This window comes from Poecile atricapillus, chromosome 21, assembly GCF_030490865.1.
Source record: "Poecile atricapillus isolate bPoeAtr1 chromosome 21, bPoeAtr1.hap1, whole genome shotgun sequence".
Classification (NCBI taxonomy): domain Eukaryota; kingdom Metazoa; phylum Chordata; class Aves; order Passeriformes; family Paridae; genus Poecile; species Poecile atricapillus.
The window spans coordinates 3,505,790-3,525,035 of record NC_081269.1 but is presented as its reverse complement, the minus strand read 5'-3'; the positions used below and the strand labels follow the sequence as shown (position 1 = coordinate 3,525,035).

The 19,246-nt window shown below is 44.8% G+C and overlaps 2 protein-coding genes across 3 annotated transcripts in view; one reads left to right on the top strand and one right to left on the bottom strand.

Annotated features, from left to right (window-relative positions):
* The window catches only part of VMP1 (vacuole membrane protein 1), a 59,406-nt gene extending 54,811 nt beyond the window's left edge, over nt 1-4,595 (top strand). For both annotated transcript variants that reach the window (XM_058854312.1, XM_058854311.1), the window contains 2 exons: nt 2,494-2,596; nt 3,785-4,595. In XM_058854312.1, coding sequence (XP_058710295.1) covers nt 2,494-2,596; nt 3,785-3,928 — 247 coding nt within the window. In that variant the 3' untranslated portion in view covers nt 3,929-4,595. The remainder of the gene's footprint in view (nt 1-2,493; nt 2,597-3,784) is intronic.
* An 8,801-nt stretch (nt 4,596-13,396) lies between these two features.
* On the bottom strand, nt 13,397-19,209 carry TUBD1 (tubulin delta 1). Its single transcript, XM_058854664.1, has 10 exons — nt 19,081-19,209; nt 18,634-18,774; nt 18,032-18,226; nt 17,590-17,737; nt 17,187-17,403; nt 16,444-16,675; nt 15,629-15,793; nt 14,838-14,969; nt 14,158-14,341; nt 13,397-14,068 (listed from the first exon to the last, which is right to left on the bottom strand). The coding sequence occupies exons 3-10, from the start codon at nt 18,201-18,203 to the stop codon at nt 13,966-13,968; spliced, it is 1,353 nt and encodes a 450-aa protein (XP_058710647.1). The 5' UTR covers nt 18,204-18,226; nt 18,634-18,774; nt 19,081-19,209; the 3' UTR covers nt 13,397-13,965.
* Nucleotides 19,210-19,246: the final 37 nt, after the last annotated feature.

The window sequence follows — 19,246 nt, the reverse complement described above, 5'->3', positions numbered from 1 at the left end:
AATGAATCCAAAAGAAAATTTAGTATTTAACGTTAAGAGTTTCTAAGACAACTTCTGAATCAAAACAACTTCTGAATCAGAATTTCTCCTTCCATATTCTCGATTTAAAAGACAATGGGTTTGATTCCCGAAGGAAGGGAATTGGGTTTGGATTATTCGGGGTTTATCTCCCAGCATCTTCCTCCTCCAGTCCCGGGAAATTTGTGGTTTTTTGGAGGTGCTGAGTGCAGGAATTGTGATGCAAATCCCACAAAATTCATCCCCAATTCCCCCCCTGCTCCTGGGACCAGCACCGAGGGATCTCTGAGGTTTGCAGGGACACAGAACTCTCCCTTAATTCTAATTACATTAAATTATTTTAAAGATTTATAGATTTAAGGTTATGCCTTTGGATATCAAGTGGCACATAACCAGGTGATTAAATGATTTAATTTTATTCAAAAAAGCACCATTAATTAACACTTTGATGGGATTTCAAGAATTGCATGTGGATTCCTGATTTTTTAGGTTTTCCTCTGCTTTTTTTGCTCCTTCTTTAAATCTGTGCACATTTTTTTCAGAATTAAAGTCTTTACAGGTGTAGAAAAAATAGGAGCTGAGCTCCTTGCATTTAGGATCTTGCAGTTCTTCAAAATTGCTTTGATAAAATTCATTTTTTGCCCTTAACTAATAGTCGTGCCCAGAAAAGGAAAAAAAAAGTGAATTATTTAGTGAGAAAATTTTTGAAATATTGTTTTGGTGCACCAGGAGCTCCTCAAGTCTCTGAACTTGGGTTTTGTGTCTTTGTTCTGGGTTTAATTCAATTTGGGGACTGACGGAGTTCAGTTTTCGGTGAGGAGCGGAGTCATTCGAACACCACCCTGTTAATCATTGATCCCTCATCATTTAAATATTCCTCATTTCATAATCATGCAGAAGTTCAAAAGTAAACCATTACCTTCCAGTCGCTCTTCAGGGCTCCCAAGAATTGTTTGAGAAAGAAAAGAAACCTCAAAATGTCGCTCATGTCCTGAGCGTGACTCGCGCCGCGCTCCCTGGGAGAGCTTTTCCCAGGAATAATCATTGCTGGAACACCGGGAATCCTCTGCAACATCGACACATCTCCTGTAAAATGGATGAGGGATGTGCTTTGGACTCCACAGGTTGTTTTGGGTTTTTTTTTTCCCAGAATTTTTCCCAGTCTGAATTTCCTCAGCCGGTGGTGAATCACGGGGGAAGCGACCTTTTGCTGGGAAATGGGTTCAAAAAACCCTCCCTTTGCCCCCGGCCATGGAGGAAATAAATAGATTTACTGGAGGACAATGAGACACTTTGTTTCGTGCTTTTCATAAATCCCTAAAATTAGAAAGCTGTTATTTTTTAATTGGGCTTTGGCCTGGAAAAGGGAATATGGTGTCAGATGAGGAGGCTGAGGGGAATGGGTTGAGCTGCTGGAGGATGGACAATGTACAACTCCTTGCATGTACACCTGGTGTATCTCGGGCATGGAGGCTCTTACTAAGCCCTCCCTGGAGTAGCAGCAGGAGTAGTGGATATAATAAAACCGAATAATCAACATTCAGGTGAATTTTTTAACGTAGAAGGACCACAGTGATTTCTTTAAAAACAACCAAAAATCAGAATCTCCCTTCTCTTTGCACTTCAGAAGCGCCTGGCTGGGTTAGGATGGGGTGAATCCAGCTTGGGGAATGTTCTCCCCACGGAGCTCCGGCCGTGGGGTCGCTGCCGATCATTTGGGGTTTGTGTTTGAAGCCGGGCAGGTTCTGAGGGGTTGTGACAAGTGCCAGGGTTTGGGTGTCCTGCGGGGTGGCACCGAGGGGACGCGATCGGGGGGGATTTGTGCGAGCCCCGGGAGCCGGGCCCGGGCCGGGCAGGGCTCGGAGCCGCTCCTTTGTTCCTTTGTTCCCCCCGGCTCGGGGGAGGCGCTCCAGGATCGCTCCCGCATTCTTTTTGGGAAGGGATGACGCAGGAATTGTCCTAAAAAGGACTTGGCTGGGCAGAGGGGCCGGCTCCGAGCGGGAGAGGGGCGAGGCTTGGGGCGAGCAGTTTCTTTTTTAACCGAGGGATGAGACGAGCCCCAGCCATTTCCTCATTAATCGGTTCAAACCAGTTCTTACAGGAACTGCCGCTGATAAATGTGGGACTTCTCCCAAGTCATTCATTGGGTTCTCAGCGCTGCTGCCTCCCAGGAAATGCTCCGCTCCCGGCTTCCTCCTCTCTTCCCAGCGCTGCCTTGCTCAGAAATATTTTTCTTTTTAAGCACTTTTTGAGGATCTGGGGAAATGCATCCCTCCCGAAGTATCAGATCAAAAGATGAAATGTGGTTTATTTCGAGGGTTTCTGTTTTCTCGAGTAGCTTCGAGTTCTCTGCTGAGCGGAGGCTCAGCTTGAACTTTGTTCTGATTAGGTAAAGTGGTAAGTTTAAAAAAAAAAATGTTTTTTGTTTTTTTCTCCCCTATTTTATCTTGTTCTCTGGGATGAACTTTCCATCAGTGCTATTCCGAGTATAGGTCCTTCTCTTCAGAAGCCATTTCAAGAATATTTGGAAGCTCAGAGGATAAAACTTCACCACAAATCCGACAGTGCTGTACCACAGGTAAGACTCTCTTTCCCTCCCAGGCTCACTTTTCTCTTCCCTGCCTGTCTTACACTTGTGGCTTTTACAAATGTAACTCCTCATTCTGATCTCCACTGACCCAGGGAATAGATAAAATTCTCATTTTAAAAGCAACCTGGGAATTAAGTGTTAATTGTATGCTACTGCATTTGAATCCTTTGGAGAATAAATGAAAGTATAAATCAAACCCGGTGGCTTGTCTTGCCTCTGCATTAGCTGCCTCTTTGGAAAGTTAAATTTAAGGAGAAAAAAGTTGCCTTTCCTTGTGAAATGGGAACAAACCGGGCAGCACCGATGCTTCAGAGCCAGTGGCATCTGTGGCTCAGTGGACAGTAAGGGAAATAAAATCCTCAAGACTTTAGTCTTGGAAAGGAAATTACAGTGTTTGGAGCAGGTACACGGGGCAGAAGTGTCCTTTGATACAGAAAAAAGTATTTAAAAATTTTAAAAAAGTATTCTTAAAAACTTACCCTGAATTTTCAGTGGGGCAGAGCAGCTCTGACATGAAATTCTTTAGGCTGCTGAGGCATTTTGAGATAAAATCCGTGAATCCGAGTCACATTTCACGTGCAGTAATTGGAAATGTCCCTTTGCCCGGTTCTCAGCACAAAAGAGCCGGAGCTGGGGAGGCTCTGGCAGGAGCCAGGAAATGTTCAGGGATTTGTGAGCAGAGCGTTGCTGCCCTCCTTTGACAAAAAGCACAACGTGAGAATTCCCGGCAAAAACGCTGGAAGCGACCCCCGAGGCAGAACTTCAGGGACACCAAAGAGTGGGATCCCAGTGGGGAGATAACCCAGAAAAGGCAGTTTAGGGAAAAATCCACATTGTTTACCAACCACCTGATTGTTTTATTTGCGAGGAACGTGACAGGCAGGGGCTGCTAATACTGAACTCCAAGAATTGTTAGCGAAGCCCAAACTCCTGGGAATAATAAATCACTTCGGGAATGATCCAGACAAATCACACTGGGAATGATGAGGGATTTGGCAGCCCCTCCTGCATTGTCTTTCAAGGGACCTGCAGGAATCTGTCAGCTCGCACTTGGTTCCTGCTTTTAATTCGATTAATTGCAGAATAAAGACAGGTCAGCCTTTCCCCTTTCACCCAGAACTCTCCATTGTCCTGTCCACTAATCTTCATTCTCCTCCTTCTGTTTTGTCTCTTCAGGGGGAAAACTGGCTATCCTGGATATTTGAAAAATTGGTGATTGTCATGGTTTGTTATTTTATCTTATCTATAATCAACTCCATGGCCCAGAGCTATGCCAAGCGACTGCAACAGAAGATGTACTCAGAAGAAAAAACCAAATGAGCTTGGAAAAAATGGGAAAAAACCCCTCAGGATGGGTTTTGGCAGACACGAGAAATGACACATCTTTTCATATGTTTAAAAATCAGCATTATTCAAAAGGGGGGAAAAATTTTTAACATCGATTTTCAACTCTTTAACAAGTTTTTTTTTGTCTCATTTTGAAAGTAATTTGGATATTAGAAGAACGGTTTCATTGACAAACTTATAAATGTTACGGTAAGGTGTAAATGCTTCACGAGTCTGGGTGGTGTTTTACAGGATGGACAATGGGATGTTAAATGGAGTTTAACACAAATGTTGTCCATCCAAATTACTTCCAAAACTGATGATTTAATACTCTCCATCTTCTGATTTAACTTCAGACTGACCTGAGGGTAACGTTTTCTTTTCAAGGGTGGCTGGTTTGCTTTTTCCATAAGTTTCAAGACCATGAAAATGTAAATAACTGAGTACAGGTCGGGTACAAACTGTTGCATGTCCCTCATGGTAAGGCTGTTCTGTCTGAATTCCCAGTGTCCCATTGCATTGCACGCTGGAAAAGCCACCCTCTCCAACTTCATGATGTTAGCAGAGATGGTTGATGTCAAAATGCTGAAGCCAACATTTTTTATTCTGTATATTTAGAATGAAGTTAAGATAAAAACTTTATAAAGTCATCTTATGATCATTCCAGAATTTCTTGTGTCAGTCTTTTAAAGCTGTTTCTTTTCCTCTCTCACTTTTGGATGCTCTGTGCATGTTTGCTCATCCTTCCTGCACTAATGGTGCTCAAACCCTTTGTTCTTTTTTTTGTTTTGTTCTTTTTTTGTTCTTTTTTCTTCAGAACTTTTTGCTTAGCAAAGGGAGGAGGAAGGCCATGCCTTGCTTGAAGCACAGTCACTGCTTAAATAGGTTAAATAGAGATAAATAGGTTAAATAGACAACACGATTGGTTATCCTAAATTTTGCTCAGGTGTTTGCCCCTGAGCCCAGAACTGTGGGCAGTGGAGGAGAAGAGAGGGAAAAGTTCAGATTCCAGATGAAAGCAGGTTTTGTGTCTACCCAGGAATGGTGCAGAGAATTTTAGAGAACCTTTAACCCCATGCTTTTGAAGTGAGACCTGTTACATGTGCCAGTTGTGATGTACAGGAACAGAATTATTGATACTAAAATGGCTCTTCCCTCCTTAGTGCATCAATCCCCACTGCTGCTGTACCTGCATTCCTCTCATCACTTGTCAACAATTGTTCTTTATTTTTATCCTGGGGGTGGGGGTAAGCACCAAGAATTAATTTGCCTTCCTAATTAGCGTTCTCAGGAGCTGGCTGAGCTGAGCTTAGGCTGTTCTTGGGCCAGGTTGGGCAGGGCTGGAGGCAGGTGAGCTCTGGTGGAGCCCGTTGTGTTGCCAGCGTCGTGCCATGCCATGGCTGTACCATCCTGTCGGATAGCTTATCAGACTGATGTTGACTGTTGGATCTCATGGCAACAACAGTCGGTAGGCTGTCTGACATTTTGGTATCTCTCATCTGAGCGTTCCTCATCCATCCCCAGCTGTTTCCATCAGTGTCTGTGCTAGGGCTGGCAACGAGCTCCGAGCGCCGCGGTCCTGCAGAACAGAGCCCTCCTAAAGCTTCCCCTGGGCAGGGTGAGGTTTGTACCGGTTCTCTTTGGCTCCACAGGGAACTTGAGGCAGTGCTGGGAATGACTGGACAGGGTTTGCTCCAACAGATTCAATTCCAAGATCTGAAAGTCCCAGCGCAGGAGTTGGTACGAGGGAGTTTAAAGCACAAAGGCCGTTCAGCTGCTCCTGGTGATTTTTAAGAGGTGAACAGTATTTACTAAATCTTTCCATTTTTTGGCCTGAATGTGGCCTTTGACTATAATGTCACAAAGAACTTGTTCTGGTACAATTCCAAACCCCACAGCTGTGTTTGGAACTTCACCTTCTCAGCCTGCAGAGCCTCAGTGTTGCCCTTGGTAAGGGATCATCTCAGAGTTCCATTTCCCCTCAGGACACTGGATCAGTCACAGCCCTTGGCTGCTCTCTCCTCTTCTAGTGGCAGCTTTTTGGTACCCAAATTTGTCACCTGAGGGACACAGGTATTTCCTAACCTCTCACATTTCTGGGAGGGGATGGCATTGATGCCATGCTGGGATCCCTCTGTGCTCTCAGGTTAGAATCAGGACACTGCAAGAATTAAAAGAGAAAAATCCCTTTTTCCTAGAGCCTGAGCCAATAAACTGACCCTTTATAAATGCTTTAGAGATCTCCTTAAAATTCCGCCTCTTGCCTGCTGGAAAAGCACAAGGAAAATTGAAAGCTTTCTCCTATTTTTGGTTCAATATGTTTACATATTTATAGTGTGAAATATATATATATATATCTATATTGTTCTTCAGCTTGTGTTTCCATGTGTCCATTCCAATAAGCTCTGCTGTTATTTTGAGGCTTTCTAACACTATTTAAAGAAGGAAGTGATCATTCTACCTGCTTCTACCTGGGAGATAAGACTTGGTAAAAGGTAAAAAAACCCTAATAATAGAAACAAAAGTGACACAAACCTGATGAGATTTGCAATGGATAGTTTTATGTTTGCTCAAATAAACAAAGAAATAACGTTTCCCAGTGTTTATTTCAGCTGGATTGTTTCCATTCTCTCTATTGAACTCTCCTGGTAACACTGTGACATTTGCTGTCCCAAACATTCTTCAGGGTGAACACAGAAGATAATTCAGCAGTTGGATTTTGTGCCTTCAGAGAGATCCAGCCTTTAGCATTTGACCTGAAAATGTGGATTTTGCTCCCTTAACCCAGAGTTTCCTTTTGTTGCCCGTATCTTCATTACACATTGGAATCAGTCAGTTCAGTGTGTTAGGGACAAATCCAAAGGGAGCTCTTGCAAGAGGAACAATCTTGGCACAAATTCCTACTTTTAGCTGCTGTTTCTTGCAGTTAGACACTAAATAAAGTATCTTATTTGTTTGGTTTTTTTTCCTGGGAATGACTGAAAACACACAGAAGTAACATCCCTGTAAAAACAACTAATGACTGTAATGTGACAGATTTCTTTTTTTTAGTCTCATTTATCTGTGAAAGGAGGTCAGGGCACTGAGAGGTGGCAGTGCCCCAGCAGAGCTCAGGTCAGGTCAAACCGTGCAGTTCCAGCCTCACATCCATCACAAGAGTCAGGAGAGCTGCTGCTCCCTGTCCTGGAGCTCTTCCTCCCCGTGCCAGCCTCACGCTGTGTTTCTGTTCAAGCAGCTCCCTCAGAGCTCCCCCAGCTGCCTGTTCCTGCTCAAGATCCTTGTCACTAACACTCGACAGTGGCCTGATGCTGTTGCACAAAGTCCTTCCCTGCTGTGCTTTTGGGCTTCATTATTGGATTTGTTAGAATCAGCCTCCCTCTCGCTGCAGGCACTGCTAAGTGCAAGCAAAACACTCTGGATGTTTCCCTGATTATCAAGCAGAAATATAAATATTAGTGAACCAAATTGATGGCAGGTGTAAAGATAAGTGGGGGTTGGGTGTGTTCTTTGGAGGTAAAAATAATCGTTTTTCTTTTAAGTACAGAGTTAAAAAATACTTTGTAATCAGCAGTTAAAAGGCTGAATGTAATTATAGATAAGGTAATTGAAATGATTCTTCTGAGATTTAAAATTACGCTTTTTTTGCTGTAAATTTGTTTTTTTGGAGGAGAAGGAAAAGCAGTAAAACAGTGAGTAATTCACCCAGCTCTCTCCAGACTGCAGCAGCTGGTGGAGTGGGAGGGGATCCTGCTGGGCAGGTGAGGGAGCAGTGCTGGATCACTGACCTCGGCACAGGGGAGTGGAGCAATTCCCTTCCCTGAAACACCTCTGATGCCTCCAGACAGGAGGGAAATATTCACATGTGCTCTTGCAAAGTCATTTCTAGAAGGATTATGTGAAAAACTGAGGCCGCTGTGACTTTGCTAATTGAAGTGGCTGATGGAGGGTGTGAAATGCTGGCCTGGGTTTGTTCAAACATTTTACTTGTTCACTGGTGCATCCACTCGGGCTCTGTGAAAGGCAGCAGAACATTGTTCTGGCAGAGGGAGAGGCTGGAACAACCTGGGTCTCACAAGGGGGGAAAGAGCTCAAACACAAAGTCACCGCTGTTATGTCACCTCCCAGCAAACGGGGAGAGCCCAGCAATTAGTGACTGCTTGGAATGTGGTAAGAATTCAGGAAAAAAAATGGTATTTTGGTTGAAAAAGGTGCTTTTTACCACATTTGAGTTATGAGTGAAGAGGCTGTTGAGCCGTTCTCTGCTGGTGGTGTCCAGGTGTGGCGAAACAAAGGTGCAAACCTGAACCTGTGGAATGAGCCCAGCTTGGGTTTAGTTTGCTTTAGCTCTGCCCTTTGTTGTGCTGAGGAGGTTTTATTAATTTATTATTATTATCATCTCTGGAATGAGTCAAAGAGCAGTGCATTAAAGCAAAGGTCACCTTTCTGTCGGGCTGTTTGAGGAGCTGCTGAGCTGGGGGGAGTGTGGAATCTCCCGTGTTCCAGGGCAGTGGCTCCCGGTTCATGGCTGGGCTGTTCCCGAAGCTGCCCGGGCAGTGGCCATGAGGAAACCGGCGGCTCTTGGAGCTGAAAGGCGAGAGAGGAGCTGCCAGCTCCGGGATTGTTCGGGCTCTGATAGCGGCCACACCCGGCTCCTGGAAACGGCTCTGCTGGGCCTCGAAAATGCCTTGGTGACTCTGGTGACTCCCTGGTGACTCTGGTGACTCTGGTGACTCCCTGGTGACTCTGGTATCACCTGTAAGAAATTCTCCAAAGAGCCCAAAGCTGCTCGTGTCCTCAGGAAATGACCTTGTGGTGCCTCTTTGCTTCTGTGCTGCCAGGAGAGAACCTCCTGCAGAACCTCTTCTCTTGCAGGAGCTGATAAAAACATCAATACCTTGGTCAAGGCTCTCTCTTTGAGGGACTGTGGCTTTCCTCAGAAAGGTTATTAGGATTTTTCCATCCTTTGATGGGAAAACACAAGTTTCTGTGCTCAGCATTTCTCTGTCTCAGAGAGAAAACACATACTCACATTTACAGCATCGTACAAAACCTCTCTGGGCTGGTTGGAAAGCTCTGCTCTCAGTGCCTGCTTTGCTGCAGCTGTTTTCTGGAGAGCTCTTAATATTTAGGATATTTTCATAACAACACATTTCATTTCTCAGATTCCTGGATTTGTAGGTCTCTCCTCAGCCCAGCTGACCTCTGGTGACACAGGCAGTGCATTCCTGGGTGTTGTGTAAGGCTCGAGGTGGGGAGCAGCAAGGAAGAAACTTTTAAGATGCCTGAAGCCGATATTTACTTGACTTCCAACTAATGGATGCCAAAACCATTTTCAAAGCAATATTTTGCTACTGCAAGTGGTGATTTTAATTCTGTTGCCTCCTTTAATTTGTGTACAGAGCGTCTCTCCCACTTCTGCCTGTGGCAAACCCCAGAGCAGCCCCGGAGCCTGTGGCTGCCCAGGAGGAGCCAGGTGTTTGTGGGGAAAGTGAGGCAACCTCTGGCAACAGATTCCAGCTGTGACTGAGAGATCCTCCCAGTTCAGGGAAGAAGGAAAGGGTTTAAGTGTTGTTTAAGAGCCTGAGAGCCCTTGCTTGAGACTGTCACTGCTGTCCCTTCCCTCGGGCCTTGGATCCCTCTCTGCCCTCTCTGTGGAGCCATTTTTGGCCAAGTTCAAGCCTGGTCCCTGCAGTTTTGTTCAGCTTGAACAGGACCCCACGTGCTGAGGTTTCCTTCCTCATCTCACTGAAGAGTGAGCTCTCCTTTCACAGCACACATCAGGTTTGTGTCTGTTTTTTATGTAAAAATACTCACCTGAAAATACTGGGTTTCAGGGAAAGCTTGACTAAATCTTTATAAAGGAAAATAATATGAAACCCTGAGCTAGTGGCTGGTGGAAGGGAATAGAATTTCTTCTCAGTAGCAGAGTATTTAATTGGATTTTTGGTTTTTTCATTGCCAGATTTCTGGTTTTGACTGTTTCATCTGTTGCATTTGGTTTCTTCACCAAAATTCAGCCTATAAAATAAAGATTCCCACCTTCAAATCACTGCATAAACACAATTGCTGACTTCAGGATCTCCCAGTCAGCCAACACAGGCTGGAGTTGCCCAAAGTGGGGTGGGGAGGAAACCTGCCGTGTTTCCTTTGCCAGTGGCAGAAGGCCAGGCCAGGCAGCAGCAAACACTTCATGGAAAGATGGAGCTCAGGATTGTTCCAGACCTTCTGGAAAGCAGAAGCTCTGAATTAGTGCCCAGCTCTCACCATCCTCAGCGAGGAGATTGCAGGGAGCAGCCACAGCTGCCCTTGCCAGGCAGGATTTGATTCCACCTTCAGCCTGTGGGATGAGGCCATGTGGGCTCAGCTCCCCTGACGTGCTGCTGTAAATGATCCATTACATCTTGGACACTGCTGGGCACAGGTTCAAATTCAATCCTGCCATCTGCCCACAGTTACACCATCCTCAGGCAACTCAAAAACTGTGTTTTTGTAAGCCTTAAGTAAACATGACATTGCCCATGTAAGCAATAATGTGCAATAATCATTTTCCAGAACTCACCCATTTCAGTGCAAATCCAACACTGGGCTCGTTTCTCCTCACATACAACCAGTGAAACAAAAGCTCAACAATGTTTTTCTGTCTTTTTTTTGGTTATGGTTTAACCAGTGGCTTATTTTAGTTTGTCCACTTAGTGCTTTTACTTTTAAAATAGGAATTTTGGCCTAGAGAACATGCTCAGTTTACTAATTTTTCTATCTTACAGTGTATCATTTGGGATTTTTCAGTTTGGTTTTAAGACAAGGTTTCTAGTACCTAATTCACACAGATAAGTGTGACTCTCTTAGGAGCCACTGTTTCATATTCCTCAGGCTTGTGTGAACATGAGGTTAAAATTCACATTTCTTCCATGATCTTTATCATGGAGCAGCTTTAAGATAAAAATTGTCTTTCTTTTCTAAGGAGCAGTTTCTGCAATCTCTTCTCTGGGGCCGTTTCCACCTTTCCCCTGTGGCTGGCAGGAATATTTCTTTATCGCAGCTCCTGGAAAGGGTTAAGCAGGGTTGTGCTGCTCCAGGGCGGGGGCTGAGTCCTGCCCCACCCGGGCAGGGGAAGTGGCCGGGTCTGCAGGGACAGGATTCCCACAATGCGAGCTCAGAAGGGACCATTGTGAGCCCCAGTTGCACTGAAAGAGCCGGAAAGGCTCCATGGTTCAATTTCAGCATTTTCAGCTCCACTTGCAGGCCGGTAAAAGCTGCCCCAGTGTCCGGGCTGTGCCTCTGGAGCGTGGGCAGAGCTGGAGCAGGAAGCTCCGGGGGAATTTGCTGCCTTGGAAAAGCTCTGTCTGCGCTGCCCTTGAGGGAAGGCAGCAGCTCAGTTCCTTTTGGAAGTTTTTTGTGCTATATTGGATCCATGAATCAATTTCCTGATTCCTCTTGTGCAGTTTTTAAAGTGGTGTCCAGCAAAAAGCAGATTTCTTTCAAGTACACTCGGTCCTATTTCCTTTTGGATGTTTGGGCTATCATTTAATAATATTTATCCATACTAAATGTATTAACAAATGCAGAAAGAAGTGAATTATTCATGCAAGGCCCTTTTGTACCTTAGTGTTTCTCAGTAGTGTTTCAACTGGTAATTTGAATAATCATGCATTAAACCCTGGTTGTTGTGGGAACCACAGATTTTTTTTCTCTTACATATTTCCATCCTTCCTGTGCTGGTATTGAGTCCAACGTTAAAAACACCAATATCTATTTATGCCCAAATAAATAAATTGTATCTGTAGCTACATTGCCAAACACTTACTTGTGTTTAAAACATTTTTGGTTATTGAAGGTTATTTTTAATTTTGGTGAGTTTATTTTACTTAGCTCTGTTTGTGGGTTGTTTTTTGGGGGTCAGGGTTTTTTGGGGGTTTTTTTTTGTGGTTAAATAAATGTTCTCCTATTCATGAAATGTCTGCTATAGTTGGAGTTCTTGAATCAACTTCCAAGTGAGCTGCACCTGTCCATTCCAACAAACAATAGTGAGATTTGGAGCATTGTTCCTGGGTTTATGGACATCCTGTGGGGACTTTGCCTACAACAAGCAAGGTCAAGGCCACTGATTCTGCTGTTCCTGTCTCTGAGCCACGGCTTTGTGCTGACCTTTGATCTACCTCTTTAATTGTAATTGTTAATGAAATAAAGGCCTTCTTCCAGGCTCTATTTACATAATTAATTTTATCAATTACATAAAGAATTACTCCTCCAGCTTTTAATGTATTTGGAGGTGATGATTATTTGATAGTGGCTGTTCACTTCCTGTCACTTTGACCCTCTGCACATCCTGGGGAAAAAATAAAGGAATCCCATCATAGATCAAAAAAAATGAAGGCTCAGTTTGGGAAAGGGTGTGAGAATTTCAGGACTGAAAAACATTCACAGGAAGAAGCTTAGAGATGCTAAAACAATTCCTGTCAGCCCCTGCTCCAGAGCAGTAAGGGATTACAACAGCTAAAATTTGAAATTTTGCTTTGGAGTTAGACATGTGTGTGCTGTGTTCCTGACACGGCAGAAATTCTGCCATCAAACAAACAAAAAAAAGACCAAATATCCTGCTCCATGAGCCTGAAGTGCCATAAATAAATAATAAATATCATAAATATAAATAAATATAAAATCACCTATCACTCATAGGTGCACTGAGCACCTGCTGTGTTTGCTTCATGCTCAGAACTATGAAAACAGAGAGATAACATGAGGTTATTTCTGCAATAAAGTTATTGCTACAGCCCTACAATGACCCAGTGCTCTCTTCCCTGTTCCTCAGGGAACTTACCTGTCCTTAGCCTTCTGAAAAACCCTTTTACCTGTTCTGTGAAATGAGGAGGAAAAGCATTCCTGGGACTTGGCCACATTTTCATGGAGTTACCTATTCTCATTTCCGATACTGGAAATTCTGTTTGGGATCTGTTGAAAACACCAGGGGAATTTATTTCTGTGTTGCTGAACATCCTGTGCCTTTTGGAGGAGGGAGAAGCTCACCATGGTCTCCTTTCCTGACCCTTTGTTCCTGCAAACTCGACTTGCCTGTGCTGTTTGTCTGAACTTCTTGTGCAATCTTTCCTGCAGTTTCTTCTGTGAAAATACCCAAATTAGACAATGGTTGAAAGTGGCAGAAACACAGCAGAAAATCTCTTCTGGCCAGAGCGGGCCCCAGCTCTGAGCTGCCATCTTTTGAATGAAATGGCACCAAGACATGAAGGTGCACTGTGAAATTTGACCATTTGTCAAGGGAAAAGTCCTTGAGACTGATTCAACTCTTTGAATTTTTGGCCTGTGGGATTATTTCTGTGGGAGAACAGTGTGACATGGGGCAGGGAATGGCAAAAATTCCCAAAGCTCTCCCTACCATTAATGAAAAGCTAACAGAGGCAGACAAGAGCTCAGTGTTACAAGGTAATCTTTAATTCTACTGTACTCATTTTATTTTAATTCAATGGGTGCCTTCCCAATTTATTCCATCCCTTCTCCTGCCAGGAGGGAGCTGCAGCTTCCCAGGGCACCACCTTGTGGTCGTGGTAAAATTTGTGCAAAAAAAGAGCCAAGTCCTTAAATTGACTTTGGAAATTATAAAATGTATTGTATTTATTATATCAAATTCTAAGTTCTTACATCGGCAATCTACCAGCCATCCTCATCGCAAATATGTTTAGATAATTAGCAAGTTAATTAATTTATAACTTGGAGAAAAACAGGAGTTGTAATTTTGCTTAATGAAATGGTCAGAAAAGGATATAGCTACAGTATATAGCAAATGTATTGAAAAATAGGCATTTATTAGATATATTAAATAAGAATAGTATGAATATATGAATATATTCAGATTCAGTTCTTGCTATTCAAACACACACACACACACACACAGACTCCCAAGACTGAAAAATAACTCCAGTACAATCATTTACATACTTCAGGAAGTTGATGGAAGGTTTTCCAGCTTGGTTCTTTCAGAAAATCTCTACTTCAGACCATTTAAACAAAGGAATCAATCACAGATTGGTGTAACTGGAGATAACTTGTTCCAGGGTTGTGAAGCAGTCCAGGAAATCTTCCTCTTGGATTCCAAACTTTGTGTACTGGTGAAGGTAAGCTCTGTGTGTTGAAGAATGGGTCAGACATTAGAAATCAGGGAAGATATTGGCAATTATTAGTGAAGTACCAGCATAATTATTTTCACTTACTTGGAAGCAAACATATTCCAAGCTTTTCCTACAATGTTGTCAAGAGGTTTCAGCAGGAACTGGCTGTTGCTGACCAAAGAAGCAGACTTTTCATACTTGTTAAATGCTCTGGGTGTTTTCCATGCATTAAAAGCATCCTGAGGGTTTAGCCATGATGTGTATAATGAGGGATCTTGGAAACTTCCTGTAGGAGAAACAGGAGAGCCCTTTGGACAAAACCCAAACTTGATCCCTGTGTGGCCTAATCAATGCTGTCAGATCATTTCAGGCCTGGGAAAATATCTGCAGAGTGGGCAGCCTGTTGAAAATACAACTTTCAAACAGATTCCTTAGATTATCTAGTTGCAAACTGGTGTGGATATTTCAGCTGCCAGAAAGGCTCATCACTCCAGAAACAGCTAAATGTATTTTCAGACATTATAGCCAAGAATTCCAGATATACAGACTTGAGTCTCTTCCTCCTTCCCTGAAGTGCTTCAGGAAACTCAGAAGTAAAACACAACAGCCCTAAGCAATTAGACAACATGGCCTTGGACAGTAAAATGTTTCTAGAAGGAATATCAACCTTAGGAGTCAAATGTGTGGTCTTGGGATGTTTCCACTTGCTTCAGATCTGGTGGCAAATACAGCAGTGAGATGTGAAACCAGAGCCCCTGAGGTGCTGTGCTCCTCTCTCTTACCCAAGTCTACGCCGTGCACATCTTTTCCTCTCAGGATCACCAGGTTGGCAATGGAAGTGTTGAAGTGCAGGGGTTTGTTTGTGGAGGGGGTGGAGGAGCCTGGCTGTGGTGGTCGTACTTGCCAATCAATACCTTTGGGATTTGGGAAAAAGAGATAGAAAGGCAAGTGAATGTTTTGTGAAGATGCAGATGAGAACTATCACTGTGCCCCAAACTGAGACCACACTGGAGTTTGGAGCTGCTGCACATGAATGAAGCAGCAATCACACAATTCCCAGAGAAAACCACTGCTAATCCAGCAGGATTTGCCTGGCAGTCACTGTCAGAGAAAATGGATACCTGCTTCTATACTTAGCAAGCCTCCAGCCCATTCCTTGCATAACTGGGGGCTGTAACTGAATTCTCCGTGTAAATTACATGGGAGAGCTGAGCCTGATTTTTATGGGTAGAAGGTGTAAAAAGAAAAAGCAGAGCTCACCATGCAAGGAAGGTTCCAAATGAGTTATGTAAATTAAGGGCACAGTCAGAAACTGTTGGTTTGGTTTGTGTATTTTCAATAGTTATAATTAGCTGAGATGTCTGGAAGCAGAGCAGGAGCGATCTGGGAGCTGCTGTGACAGCTGAGGGAATGGTGAAAGGAGCAACTGGTTTTGTGGGGGCAAATTCCTGCTGAGGGCAGCAGCTCTTTTCTGAACTGTGAGCTCCACAAAACACCCAGCTTTATTCCATCTGTACAAATAAATGTTTACAGGGTGATGGGGACTGAAGGTGAGTGGCTGGTGTGTATTTACCTTCCTCCATTTGAGCATTAGCAATGAGCATCTGCCTCAGGTGTTTGATGAGGCCAGGCCAGCTGAAGGTGCTGTAAGCCAGGGAGGTCTCAGGCACCTGGGGGATGTTCCGCAGGCCCAGCACCCTGAACTCGGGATGTGGGACCAATGTCTCCATTAAATCTCCTGAAAAGAGAAATCAACAGCTGCTCATGTTTGACAAAGATACTGCACAGGGAGCTGCAATGGGAGAAGAGTGAGGAGTGTTCAGAGATGCAGCAATTTCAAAGCCATACAAACTTGCTGTGTATTACTGAGTTCTATACAGGCTGTTAGTAGCTTTTATTTTGCAGTTCAGATCAGAATCTCAAGGACTCTCTCTGCACTCCAGACAGATGTGGAAGTTTAATTTTACAAGCAATTTTCTCTAATTCTTTCAAGGTACAAATGTTAGTCTGCTGCATGTTGCTACCCAGTTGTCTGCTCGCCTCTTCTGCCAGAGCAAAACTCCAAACTCTCAGTTTGTTTCAGTTCATACAAACTTCTAACCCAAAGTAAAATGTGAGACTCGGTCCAAAATTACTGCCCTGAACAAATCTCCTCTGAAATGTAAACAGGCACAAGGGTGTCTGTGATCACTTGAAAAAGGAGAAACAGGGTTCTTTTGGTAAAGAATGAAACCAGAAGTCAGGGTTTGACTCTGCTACAACATGGGGATTGAACTTCTAAATTGGTCTTTTCCTGTCTTAAAACTTGGGATGTATCCAAACACTTGAAGAACTTCCATTCCCAGCTGAGCTGACTCCAGAAAGGTGTGTGGATGTCGGGTTTGGTACCTAATGGGTTTCTGCTGTAGCCTGAGCCCCCTCCTGCTGTGTGAGTGGGCTGGAAAACACTGCCCAGCTGGTGAGCAATGACTTGATTGACATCCCTGAAGGAAATCTGTTTGATATTCATCAGCTGGGCACAGATCTTGTGGATGACATCATTCTCATGGACAAGAAGGGCGTCTGATGAGTGGTACAGATGTGACAGAGTCAAAACAGAGTTGTAGTTTTGAACAATGACCTGGAAGCAAACAAAAAATCACACACAAAGAAGAGTCAAACAACTTAATCTCTTTTTAGTTTATAATCCTCTGGCTCCTGCTGTTTCCTCAGTTATGATTTAGGAAGTGATTCATTTTCTTTGTCAGAGTGCAGAGTGAGGTCAGGAGCTCAGAGCCTTTTCATGGAAAGAGGGCAAGACCTGTGAGAATCAGGTTATCCATCTCTCTCCATACAAACATGCTGGAACCAAATCTGCCTGGGAACTGATTATAATGCTGGATAAGAGCACATCAGGAGACTTCTAGTTAGATACAGAGCTTCTTGAGAATCTGTATCCCTTCAGAACTTAAATTATCAAGAGTTTTTGGTGAAAATTCTTTAGCTGTGATACTTGAACTTTTTCAGTGTACAATGTACCCATTTTCTAGTTTATTTCTGTTATAGATGCTTTGTTTAAAAGTAACCAGTGATTATAAACTTCCAAATTCAATGTAAACTTATTATATACTAAAAGGCAATATGACATTCACCTCCCCAGTGCCATAGGGCCAGATCACGTGGTTCAGTATGAATGAGGTTGGAAAAGCATCTCTCAAACACTGGGTCACAAATGCTCCCAGGCCTGATCCTGTGCCCCCAGCCATACTCATGATCGTGAAAAATCCCCCGAGTCGGTCACATTTCTCTGCTTCTTTCTGCACCAGATTCATGATTGCTTCTTTGTGTCTGGGCCCATGAACAGAGTAACTGTGGGGTAACACAAAACAGCAAGACAGGGCAGGATGCATCCAAATAAAAGCAGAAAGGTGAAGTTATTCATAAAGCAAATTTTACTTTAACTCCCACAGCTGCTGTATTACCACTCCTAGGGAGTCTGAGCAGCTCATCAGCCTCCAGAATTCCCTCAGGGAAGCTTGAGGCAGCTGTTCCTACCCATTGGCCCAGTTGTTCCCAGATCCTTGCTTCTGGCAGAAGTGTGAGTGGCTGTTGTATCTCCAGAGGCCAGACCTGGCAGCCATGGATAAAGTCTGGCTGATCACTTTGGGCTCCATGTCAACAAGCACAGCCCGAGCAACAGGTACTGCACAGGAAGGAAAACAAAATTAGGGAAAACGTGCTAATTATGTAGGTGGGATGGATGAGCTTGGATGGATACAACATCCCAAAGTTATCCCTCCCACCCACTTCAGCCAAACTATTAATGGGACAATACAGAAAGGACCTGGCCATGCCCTGATTTCTGCTGAACCATTTATTGTGCCAAAACCAAATCTGAACACCAGAGAGCACTGACCTTTCATGAAATAAACCACTTGATGTTTCTGTGTGCTGAAATCAGACCCTGAGAGGGGAAAAAAGCCCTTTAAAGCTGTACCTCCAGCCTCCTCCTCGCAGAAGAACCGTTCCTTGCAGGCATCTTGGTAGGATTCATTCTCCTTCTTGGAACACAGCCCATGGGTGCCACGGATGTCACTGCAGAGAGCACTGAACACCTCGTGCCCAGTCTGGTTCCCACACTGCCCAAGCTGCACTGTGACAATTGACATCCTTATTCACTTGGTATTTAAACCTGAGAAAGAAAAGTATTTATTTTCTCAATTTTGCTCAGTAAAGCAGGATGGGAAAAGTAATTATAACTCAAGAGTTACAGGACCAGGATGCAAAACTGGAAATCTTAAGCCAGTTCAAAAATGTAGCTACTTTCCAATTGTGAACTGCACCAGGCCTGATGCCAGAGCCCACTGAGGTGACAAAAGGATTCTCTGGAGAATTCCCCTTGCTTCCACCACACAGAGCAGTGTTTGACTCCATCCTGGTATGTTTTGACATATTTCCCCCACTCAGAGTTTGACAGCAGCTCTGCTTTCTCACTTTTCTATTCTTTCACAGAAACAAGGTCAATTTTTTAAACTCTCTTGGTTATTCTGGGCTGCTGTTCCCCACTCCCATCCCAGCCGTGCCGCAGCACTCCTGTACCAGCATTCCTTGGATCGCTGCCCGTGTCTGTATCGCGTTCTGCAGGCAGGTGCGAGCTCACTGCCGCTCCCGGGCCCGATTCCAGCGCTGCCTCAGCCCGCGTCGGGCCAAGCCGGGTGTCGCTAGGAGACCGAGTTACTCCTCCCGCAGAAAAGAAATAAATATGTGAATTATTGTCAAGAAAGGCTCACGTCCCAAGCGTACGATACCGACCCTCCCGTGCCCGATTCTCTCCGCGGGGAGCCCCGCTCGGGTCCCCGCGGCCACTGAAGCCCCCTCAGGGCCGCTCTCTCCCTCAGGGAACACCGCCATGTTCCCAGTGCTGCCCGCCCTCACGCCCCTCGGTCCCGAGCCCCGTCCCCGAGCCTTTCTCTTCAACAGCCCGTCCTGAGGTCCCGATCTGGCTCCGGGTCCCGGTTTCAGCGGCGGCGGCCCCTCAGGGCTCACCTCATCCCCGGCGCCTTCGAACGGCCCGCCTGGCGCAGGCGCAGAGCGCGCTCCGGGCAGCCGGGCCCGGCGCTCCCGCCCGCGGCGGCTTCGCGGCGCCCTCTGCGCACGCGCCGCCCGCGCGGCTTCACCGCGGGCTCTGCGCAGGCGCCGCGCCGGGCGCGGG